General features: G+C 37.0%; 2 protein-coding genes across 2 annotated transcripts in view; both read left to right on the forward strand.

Moving 5' to 3' along the window:
* Nucleotides 1–5,587, forward strand: part of cradd (CASP2 and RIPK1 domain containing adaptor with death domain) — a 15,732-nt gene extending 10,145 nt beyond the window's left edge. Inside the window, exon 2 of the mRNA XM_050036375.1 lies at nucleotides 2,962–5,587. Within this exon, the coding sequence (XP_049892332.1) occupies nucleotides 2,962–3,254 (293 nt within the window). The 3' untranslated portion in view covers nucleotides 3,255–5,587. The remainder of the gene's footprint in view (nucleotides 1–2,961) is intronic.
* Nucleotides 1–12,151, forward strand: part of ptpro (protein tyrosine phosphatase receptor type O) — a 201,047-nt gene that overhangs the window by 101,091 nt on the left and 87,805 nt on the right. The gene's annotated exons all lie outside the window — the stretch shown is intronic.

A 12,151-nucleotide genomic window follows, 5' to 3' on the forward strand; every position in this document is an offset into this window, starting at 1 on the left:
ACACACAGTGACTCAAATAATAGTGAAAGTAATAAAAATAGGACAAGAATAACCCGATGACATCACACACGCGGTGAAAGACGACCGGGGATAATTGGTGAGTACCAGCGTGTAGCGTGTACCAGGCATAATGCAAGTCCTGAGTCTGAAATATGTCTGTCAGCGAGTCCTATTCCACCTATTTAGACTCCACCGAAGACAACGGCAGCATTTCTCCGACCACGTAGCGAGCCACAAGCTCCGTGGCTTCTTTCAGACTGATAGGTTTAACGTTATCTCCGTTATTAGAACCAAACGACAGCTGTTGCTGTTTCGGAGCTGAAGGACCAGCGTTCTAAAAGTAACGGAAGTAACTGATGTCATGTTTGAAAATGACTTAAGTATTTGATTACTCAAACAGCAAACTAACGCGTTAGGTTACTCGTTACTGCAAAAAGTAATCAAAGTACTCTGACGCGTTACTTTGTAACGCGTTATACCCACCTCTGATTGAGACTAATCTTTCTTTCCCCTTGATACCGCTGAGCGCTGTTAAACTAGAACAGTGACTGACTGCGTATCATGCCAACGTTTAAGATGCCACAAGTCACTGCCCAAGCGCCTGATTTTGATGACTTCAGAGTGAGACCGGTTTGTCTGACTTTAACTGTAAAATCTTAATCTTAAAATATGGCTTTTACTCCAAACTGACTTTTTATCCCTAAAAATTCAGACTTTTAATTCATAAACCTGAGATTAAAGTTTAACCATATAATTCAAAGTTATATCTCAAAGGTTGGACCGATATCTTAAGATTTAATTTCAGTTTAACATTCAGATATTGGCTTAAAGATTATAAACCTGACCTTTATTAATGACTTTTATCTCAAAGAGTCTCACTGTTAACATTTGTTTGTCCTCCTGCGAAACGATTTCTCCAACATTAAACTCTGAATCCTGTTTTCATAATAATCTGATTTGTATGTTGAGCTCTAAATATAGATCTCACATGACAGTTTTAATCAAAATAAATGCTAAAAAAAGACTAAAACATTTGTAGAAAACCTTCGAGCGTCTCATCAACACGTTCAGATTGTTGTTGTGAAAGTTTCCAGCAGCTTTTAATACTAAACTGTATTTGTACTGTGGCTCCGCTGTGACCTTAACTCTCAGTATCTACTGGTCAGCGGGGGGTTGAACCGTCTGGTCTTCATTCATTGGACGGCGGCATCAACAAAAACAAAAGAAGAAAAAAATACTACCGGCTGTTCTTCTTCAGTCAACATGTTGCAATCAGTGTTTTTCTTTTAGGTCACTGTAACACAGGAAGTGCTTTTCACCGATCGTAACCTCGGCGTGTTTGTTACTCAACATCGGGACTTTTATTAGAGGCGCTCATCTGCTGCTTCAAAACTGAATTTAATGCTGAGTCATTACACTTCATATCATAACACCACTGTGTACCAGAGTTTAATTTTAATGTTTATACAGAAGCTGAAATGCTGTAGAATTATTTTGAAACATCTGTTTCACATCCATCACTGTGATAAATGAGACAGGGGCTGCAGCCAATGACTCTGTTCATTATCAGTTTATTTGCTGATTATTTGTATCATAATTTTGTCTATTAAGTGTCAAAAAAAAATAGTAAAAAAAAAAAGCTCATTTAAGTTTTTCAGAGAAGTCACAGCTTCAAATGACAAAAGTCATTTTTTAAGTAAAAAAGTCTTTTTTAAATTTGTCTGGACAACCCGATCTCACTCTGAAGTCATCAAAATCTAGCACTCCTGCACTGATGAAAGAAGCCGTCACTTTAACCTGGGTATGATACGTGGCTGGTCGCATTATAGTTGTCAGCTGCGTCAGGGGGAAATGTGGCGGGACAAGAACGAAAAGGCAAAAGCCGGATGAGGGCGGGTGGGTAGGGAGGTGGATGTGTCCAACAAACACAGACTTTCAGCCAGGGGAGCGGAGATTCTAAAGCCAAACGCTGTACCTATTTCAAAAAACCTGACCATCTGCTTTTGTTGTTGAAAGAAAACGTCAATTCACAGTGTTGTACTGACGTAGTGCTTTTATTTTTAGAGACTGTATGCAAACTGTACATTTCCTGTGAAAACAGAAGTGTATTTTGAAAACAGACAATGCATGTAACAGGCTGAAGTTGACACGGCGTCCCAGAACGTCAACAACCAACACACCCAGGGTACCTTGGACGTCATATGTGGACGTGGAAAGTCAACGACCAAACGTTAATATGTGACGAGGTCGGAGTGAGAATGTGTTGAGTCAGAACATTAATGTCAGATTGTTAGCTAAAACCCTAAATTGCAAAATTAAAATTTTAAAAATGAGAAAATTTGAGATAAAAATCAGAATTTTAAAATTATGAGATTCTGAGATTAAAGTCTAATTTTTTTTTAATATGACTTTTAATATAAAAATGGAAATTTTGAAATTAAAGTCTGAATTTTGAGATAAAAGACAGGACTCTGAGATTAATATCCACATATTTCATAAAAGTTAAAATTTCTTAATTCAAGACTTTTTAGATAAGAGTCTGAATCATGAAATAAAAGGAAAAAATAAATCCAGCAGAACACATTCTGGGATAAAAACCATAATTAAAAGTCAGGATTAAAGTTTTGAAGCCAAGAAGTTTTGACTTTGAGATCAAAGTCTAAATCTTGAGGTAAAAATCGAGATTCTAAGATTAATATCCAAATTTTTAAATAAAAAGTTAAAATTTCTGTCCAAAAAGTCCAAAATTTGAGAGAAAAAAAATCATGATACTTTTACATAAATCTGAATTCTGAGGTTATCGTCAGTTTTCTCAGAGTTAATTTTGGAATAAAATTTCAGAAGTTTTGATTTTTGAGATCAAAGTCTAAATTTAGAGCTAAAAGTCAGATTTAATCTCTAAACTCTGATTTTAATCCCACTGATCTGAATACACTAAAATGTTCCTCATCCTCTCTGCAGACGTCTGGCGGTTTCCCGACTCGGTTCTCCAGAAGGTTCCTTCAGATCGGGACTTGTCCCGGCTGGCGTCTCGGCTCGGCTCTGAGTGGGAGGCGGTCCTGATGGATTTGGGTCTGTCTGCGGAGGATCTGTTCCGGTGTCGGTCCGATCACCAGCTCAGTACTCACGGGGCGGTCCTGGCTGGTCTGGTTCAGTGGAGACGATGTGAAGGGAAGAAAGCGACAGTGCAGAGGCTGATGCAGAGTCTGCAGGCTGCTGACGTCCATCCGTCCGTCCTGGAGGTCCTGATGTGATCCCTTATAGTCATGTGTACAGTCACTGTGTCATCATTCCTCTAATACAAGACTTCTTTTATCAAATCAAGCTTTAATCACATTTTCATCTGATGACGTTTACATTTTTTATGTCATTACATAATTTAACAAGGACTCTGATAACTGATTATTATTACGGAGCAAAAGATTTTAATCTGTTAAATCATAACCTCAAAATAAGATCAGATTTTCAAGGTTTAAATCCGGGGGGCCATATTCACAAAGCTTCCTTGTTCAGAGAGTTGCTCCTTGTGACGGATTTCTAATTAAGTTCTTAGAATTGTGCCGTTGTCTTTAGAATTTCCCCTTAAAGTTAAGACTAAGTCCTTGTAAAAATAAAAGTTACTCACAGAGCATCTTAGACCTTAAAAGTGCTCCTGGGGTGAAACAGTTCGGAGCAGAGAGGAGGACTTTAAGAGACATGAGTTTAATTTGTCCCGAGTTAGGTCGGAGAAATATTCTCCAAACACTTCTTCTCCTGACGTACGTCTGAAAACCTTCAGCTCCATTAAGGCAAGCCAATCCAGTGTTTCATCATCCAGGTCAATTAGACCCCGATCGCCATTCAGTGGCCTGTGTTTGGGGCAGCTGGTTATTACGTGCTCCACAGTTTGTAGTGGATCCCTGCATTCGCAGTTGGCACTGTCCACCAGACCCCATTTTTGCATTGCTGCCCCGACGCGTCCCACGCCTGTCCTCAGGTGGTTGAGGGTCGTCCAGGAACATCTGTAGGGTCTTCAGTGTAGTGGTGGAGCCTTGATGGTTCTGCTGACCTCCACTGGTCCCTCCACCGTGCCTTGACCCAGGCGACCTTGGAGGGATCAGATGGTGTTGTACAGAGCAGTTCTTGGATGTGTGTGGCAAAGGGGCGCTAGGACTTGAGAAGCAAGCGCTGTGGTGTCTCCGAAATGAACTGTGATGCTACAGATTTGATCGTGCAGGAATTATGTGTGTGTTTGACCTCATTAGGGATACACACACATTTACCACCCAGTGAAATAAAAAATAACGCCAGAAACAAAATGATCACAACACCAATGTATTTGGGAAACTCATATTGTGATGCAGTTCATTTCATTTCCACTGGGTGTCCACACCTTGCAGGCTCACGTAGAGGTGTGTCTCTGACAACCAATCACATCTGTTAAAACCAAGCATCACACCTAGCCACAGGGTCGACCACACCTCCTCACTGAGGTAAAAGTTCCTGTCCCTTCCTTGCTCAGAGCTGCTCTGAGAACTTTCCTAAATCACTCCTAAGCTAGGACTCCTTACTAAAAATGTTTAGGCTAAGTTAGGAGCTCTCTGAGAGGATGTTTGTGAATATGGGCCCTAATTTACAGATAAATGGCAGAAATCTTGATTAAAAGTCAGAATTCTAAGATTAAATTTGGGATACTGAGAAAATTGATTCTGAATTTTGAGATGAAGAAGAATTAAAGATTAAAAGTCTGTCTTATGATATTGATTTCAGAAATATAAGGTTGAAAGTCTTACTTTTAAGATACACGGTGGCATACTGAGAGAATTAAGTCAGAATTTTAAGATAAAAATCAGGAGTCAATGTGGAATAAAAATACAAATTATAACATTAGAAATCCAAAGGATCAACATTTAAGTCCAAATTTTGAGAAAAAATGTCTGAATTTTAAGGTTTAAACCAGAATTTTGAGGTAAAATCCCTCAGCGTGAGGTTTTGCAGTAATACAAACAGAGTCCTGGGGTGAAAACATGACTGAAGAAATGTGGCTCAGCCTATTTTAATTAAATAACACCTGCTTTTATTAAACAAGTTTTATTCAAATCTGTTTTAAATCAAAGGCTAAATGTGTTTCTTCTTCTTGCCTTTCATTGTTGTGACATTGTCGGGTTATTTCCTGTTTGAACGTCCCGTCTCCCTCAGACTTCAGACTTTCACACATTTTCCTTGAAGCCAGCGATTAGGTTTTATCAGAAAGCCATTCAACAACAACACACATACGCACACACGCACACGCACACGCGCACGCACGCACGCACGCACACACACACACACACACACACACACACACACACACACACACACACAATAACAATGGCTGCTCTCACTGTACTTCATTAATTCCTCAACAGTTCCTGAGGATCAGCTTTCTGTGTCCAGGCTTTTAAGGTGGACTGACGAGATGTGAGAGCAGCACTGGAGCTGAACTGTTTATTTGTTTTTGTCTCAAAATTCAAACACTTTGTGAATTTCAGTGACTTTTTTTGATGAAGAGTTTGTAAAAGTTCAAATTTAACTAAATAAAATAAAGTTTAAAGTTAAATATCCCTCAAATTCACTGTGGTTTGACTTTTTAACCCTTTAGGCTCTTCATCATCTGAGATATCTGACAAACAGATGTACTGAACTCAACCTGAATGATTTATCTCTGGCATTTTGTTGAAGTATGTTCACTCCAAGTTATTTCAGGAATCTGGGATTTATAAAATTAACTTTGCAATAAAAAGTCCAAATTTGAAAAACAAAATTCGGAATGTGAGTGAAGAAGTTCAAATATTAAGACAAAAGTCGGGAATCTGAGATTAAAAGTCATAGTTTTGAAAATAAAGTCAAGAAATTGAGATAAATACGATTGTTCGAAAATAAGATTTCTTTTTTTAATTGAATTGTAAGAATAAATTCAGGAATCTGAGATTAAAAATCGGAATTTTGAAAATAAAGTCAGGAAATTGATATTTAAAATGTTAATTTTTGAGACAACAGAACATAAGATTAAAAAAAAAAAAAAAAAAAAAAAAAAAGGAATTTTGATATTAAATTCAGTAAACCTAGATTTAACGTCCAAACTTTGAGAGTGAATTCAGGAATCTGGTATTAAAAATTTGAATTTTTGATAAAATCAGAAATTTAACAATAAAAATCCAAATTTTGAAAACAAAGTCAGGCATTTGAGATTCAATTTTAGATAAAGTCAGAAATTTCAGATGAAAAAAAAATAAAAAATCAAATTTTAAAAATAAAGACAGGAACGTGAGATAAAAGTCCAAACTTTGAAAGTTAAGTCACATGTTTGAGATTAAAATCTGAATTGAGACAAAAAGCAGGGATGTTAGATTTAAAGAAAGAAGTTAAATTGTCTGAACATTAATTATACTTTTATTCGTTTATCTCTCATCTGTTAATGATACAAGAAATATTGTTAACTAATTTTGAACAAAATTTCTGATTATAAAGAGCTTTCAATGTGATTTGTATTCAGTTGTATATGAGCTGAAATTGTGAAGGCATAATCAACAGCTGTAATCAGGTAAATCCAGACTGTGACTCATTTTAAGATGCCTTAATTTGAAAGTTTATCCTCTTGTTTTTTAATGTGTTAACTGAACTTAAACTGAATAAATCAATAATTCCTAAATGTTATAAAAATGGTATAAATCTCTTTTTGTGCAGGTAATGCTCAAAGAAACTTTTCCCACAGCTTTTTCCCTTAATAAAGACTTAAAGTTAATTAATAACAGTTAATAAAAGTTTAATACCATCGTAATTAAGATGCAGATAAAGAAAAGTCAAAGTTGTGAGCGTGACTGGGAGCAGCAGCGAGAACGTCCTCATGTGAGTTTCTGAGAAAACTGTGAACACTGAGCTTTATATCCTCGCTGCTTCCAGGAAACTCGACAAATATTTAAAGGCTGCTGCCGACGGAGGGAGACGCCTGCAGAAACGTCTCATTGTTTCACTGCTCTGACAAAACGTATCAGTGGTAAAAGTACACAAGTATCCTCAGATTCATGTAGTAAAAGTACAAAAGTATCCTCAGATTCATGTAGTTAAAGTACACAAGTATCCTCAGATTCATGTAGTAAAAGTACACAAGTATCCTCAGATTCATGTAGTTAAAGTACACAAGTATCCTCAGATTCATGTAGTAAAAGTACAAAAGTATTCTCAGATTCATGTAGTAAAGGTACACAAGTATTCTTAGATTCGTTTAGTAAAAGTACACAAGTATTCTCAGATTCATGTAGTAAAAGTACAAAAGTATTCTTAGATTCATGGAGTAAAAGTACACAAGTATTCTTAGATTCATGTAGTAAAAGTACACAAGTATTCTCAGATTCATGTAGTAAAAGTACACAAGTATCCTCAGATTCATGTAGTAAAGGTACAAAAGTATTCTTAGATTCATGTAGTAAAAGTACACAAGTATTCTTAGATTCATGTAGTAAAGGTACACAGGTATTCTCAGATTCATGTAGTAAAGGTACACAAGTATTCTTAGATTCATGTAGTAAAAGTACACAAGTATTGTCAGATTCATGTAGTAAAGGTACACAAGTATTCTTAGATTCGTTTAGTAAAAGTACACAAGTATTGTTAGATTCATGTAGTAAAAGTACACAAGTATTCTCAGATTAATGTAGTAAAGGTACACAAGTATTCTTAGATTCATGTAGTAAAAGTACACAAGTATTCTCAGATTCATGTAATAAAGGTACACAAGTATTCTTAGATTCATGTAGTAAAGGTACACAAGTATTCTTAGATTCATGTAGTAAAAGTACACAAGTATTCTTAGATCCGTTTAGTAACAGTACACAAGTATTCTTAGATTCATGTAGTAAAGGTACACAAGTATTCTTAGATTCATGTAGTAAAGGTACACAAGTATTCTTAGATTCGTTTAGTAAAAGTACACAAGTATTCTTAGATTCATGTAGTAAAAGTACACAAGTATTCTCAGATTCATGTAGTAAAGGTACACAAGTATTCTTAGATTCATGTAGTAAAGGTACACAAGTATTCTTAGACTCATGTAGTAAAAGTACACAAGTATTCTTAGATTCATGTAGTAAAAGTACACAAGTATCCTCAGATTCATGTAGTAAAGGTACACAAGTATCCTCAGATTCATGTAGTAAAGGTACACAAGTATTCTTAGATTCATGTAGTAAAAGTACACAAGTATTCTTAGATTCGTTTAGTAAAGGTACACAAGTATTCTTAGATTCATGTAGTAAAAGTACACAAGTATTCTTAGATTCATGTAGTAAAGGTACACAAGTATTCTTAGATTGATGTAGTAAAGGTACACAGTAAAAAGTACAACATCTCCTGTTGAAGACCATGTGATACAGTAGAAAGCTCCAGAACATCTGCCAACTGGACGTTGATGTTAGATCGTGTCGTTAGACTCATCAACAGTCTAAATGTTTTTGTGTTTTTCCTGATTCGAGTCAAGAGTCTAATGATAAACGTGTCGTCCACATTGTGATTTCAGTATTGACCTCAGCGCTGCCCCCCTCTGGTCGGGGAGCAGAGAACACCACTTCTACTGCAGCTGATGAGGAGCGACACAAAGGTGAGATTTACGATTTTTATTTAAATAATCTTAAAACAGTTTCGGTTTTAAAGAAAGAAGATTCAGTGATGGAAACTAACTGGATGGTTTATCAAATTCAGGTTAAAGTTTTAATCCTTCAGATTTCAGTCTTAGTTCATCAGTGAACAGTGGTTGTGCAGCTGGTGTTTCTGTAACAGTGCAGCCAAACAAACTGAAGTTGTTTAATAAGGAAGCCGGTCAGTCGCTGTCAACATCTTTAAACTGATCCGCTGAAAACGACCATGTCTTTATGTGCTCATAGCAGACAAATACACTATTTCCTGTGGCTGTTTCACAATAAAAGCCCTCCCTTCACTGTGTATCTCCTATTGAATCTTTTACTGTGAAGCGGCAGCGGCAGCAAGAATTATGTTAGCATTAATATGAAGATAATCCAGCTTGGATACCACCCTCAAATATGCATAACTTTGAGACGTAATTAAGTGTAAACGGGTGAGTTATTAAAATAAAAAAAAATAAAATAAAATAAAAACCGCCCCTCATACAGTTGTGAATGTTGAAATTAGCTACAGAGACCAAAACTGTTTTTGTACCAGGCTGTAAACATTTCTGCTGTAAAGTTGGGCATTTTAACGTGGAGGTCTGTGGGGACTGACTCTATTTCGGAGCCAGCCTTGAGTGGCCGTTAGAGGAACTGCAGTTTTTGGTAGTTCTGAGGTGTTAGCATTAGCATGAAGCTAATCCAGCTCTGATTGGCGAGTGAAGAGTAAACACTGACAGAAAGACATACAAAGGTATACAGGGCGAGACTGGCGGACTCCGCCACCGACATGACACTATCTGTTGTACAGATGATAAAAAAACAAAAAACAAACATGGCTAATATCAGTATAATTCATCAAAAAGCTGTGCAGCAGAGGTGCCTGGTAGTTCAGTTGCTATGGTGAGTGTCCCATGAACAAAGGCACTGTCCTTACAACAGGTTCAACTCCAGCCTGCAGCTGTCTGCTGTATGTCATCCTCTCTCTCTCTTTCTCTCTCTCTAACCCTACTTCGAAAAAAGTTGGGACGCTGTGTGAAGTGTAAATAAAAAAAGAGTGCAATAATTGTTCAGTTGAATACAGTACAAAGATATTTAATGTTCAAACTGATAAACTTTATTGTCTTTTGTAAAATATACACTTTCATTTTTAGACTTTTCCTATTTCAGACTTGGGAAATAAATTTAGGAACATCCACATTTTCAAAGACATTTAAAACAATCAATAAGCAAACAAAGAACCATCGAAACAGAAATGAAATCGTACAACACAACAAACACTAACAGCAATATACGATCGCTAAACACAGTAATACAGGACGATAAACATGTTGAGGTGTAGCTGTGTAGTTGAAAGCATTTACACTCAATTAAAACAAGATCAGAAATAAGGCATTTCAACAGTCATGGCGGCAGAGTGTCCACGTTTAAGGTCTTTTGCAGATTACTAACTGAGTGTTAAAAGAAAAGATGATGTCACACAGTTGTATATATTTATTCACATTTTACACACTGTCCAGACAGTTTTGGGATTATATTATGTATTTATATATATGTGTATATGTATATATAGGTATTGTTTCCTCGTCCTCAGTCGTCAGGATGGAAACAAACTCGTCTTTTAGTTTTTTCTTCTCCTGCAGATTGTTTCTTTTCTGATCCCGTCTGAGCCTCACTTCCCAGAATCGCTCTGACTTCCTGGTAAAATCTCTGCAGCAGCATTGGGCAGCGTGTGTGTGTGTGTGTGTTTGTGTGTGTGTTTGTGGAGTCACTCTGGGTTATATTAAACCTGATTGATCCCTACAGGGTGATGTGGGTCACTGCAGCAGCAGCAGCAGCAGCAGTGGACAGAAAGACAGTCAAGACAGTCAACAACAAACTACAGTAAACATGGAAACAACAACTACACTGAGAAAAAAATACACACACATTGTGTCTGATGTTAGTTCAGTTTATTCCTTAAACTTGTTTACTTATAGTTTAAGGTGGAATTGTGACTGACACTTTACCTTGAGCTTCTTATTTCCACCTCCAGCAGCTGCAGAACAACAAGATGATTTATGAGGCGTCTGTGTGTTTGTGTCCACTCGATATACGTCCAATATTCACTCTCCTTTATCCCTGTTTGTCTCGACCACCGTCCTGCTGCTCACAACAAACTTTACAGTTATTAATATTCTCCAAAAACAATTAAAGATATTAGTTATTCGACCATTAATATTAAATGCACAACATAAACATTAGTAAATGCAGTAAATAAATAACTATCCTACATATAACTGCTGTGTCTTCACCTCCACATGTGCTCTAAATTCAGATTTTTTTTTTATCATTATAAGAACTAAAATTATTTTTGAACACGTCAAACACACACACACACACACACACACACACACACACACACACGTCTGATGAGTCACCCTCCATAAAAGGAACTTCCTGTTGGCAGCTCCTGACCTTACACGTGTCCATCTGGTAAACATGAATCTGTTTACTGCAGCGTCATGTGATCCTGATCAACCACACACACACACACACACACACACACACACACACACATGGAAGACCAGTGGTGGAAGTACCAAAAACACACTGTAAAAAATAGTAAAAGTTCTGCATTTAAATGTTTTATTTGAGTAAAAACACAAAAGTATCAGCATCAAAAAATACTCCAAGTATCCAAAATATTGATTATGCAGAAAGGGACATTTCAGAATACATTATATTGTTTGACCACCAGCGTTGTTAGATGTTCATATTTGGTTGAGTTAAGGCTGTGACGTCAGGCGACCAGAAGTCAGTGTCAGCACGTCTAATGCCAGCATCAGTGTGAGGCAGGATACTGACCACAGATGACGTTGATATTTTGTGTGTTTTCAGTTCTGTTGTAAAGTAACCAAAATCCAATGTCTTCAAAAGATCTCATGTGACATCATTTTGACATCATAGACTGTATAAATAGTGGACATAGTTACGGTGATGTCACCCACTGGGTTGCAGACTCCTGTTTTGGAGCCTTGAGTTTGGTGTTTTATTGGTGAGCTCCAGTAAAACAAAGACGGCGAAGGTACGAGCAAAGCACGCCAGTTGCTCTGATGTTGGCTGTACAAACCAAAGCTCTATACGTCCAAGGATATGAAGACCCAGTGGTTTCATTTTGTTGTTGATGGAAGTGTACGCACGCTTAATCTGCAAAGTAACTAAAGTTATGAAAAAAGATGTCGTGCAGTATGAAGTACAATATTTGCCTCCAAGACGTCGTGGAGTAGAAGTATATAGTAACAGCAATGGAAACACTCGAGCACAATTTTCTCAAAATAATGATAATCTTATCTTTACTATGTCTGTTCCATGTTTTTCTCCTCACTGACTTGGTCAATCCATGTGAAATTTGGCACAGTGGTAGAGGGTCATGGGAGGATGTGAATGAAGCAATATTACATCAATTGGCCAAAGGGGGCGCTATAGCAACCCATTGAAATTGCAAATTTGAATGGGCATATCTCATGCCCCGC

This window comes from Epinephelus moara, chromosome 23, assembly GCF_006386435.1.
Source record: "Epinephelus moara isolate mb chromosome 23, YSFRI_EMoa_1.0, whole genome shotgun sequence".
Taxonomy (NCBI): Eukaryota; Metazoa; Chordata; class Actinopteri; order Perciformes; family Serranidae; genus Epinephelus; species Epinephelus moara.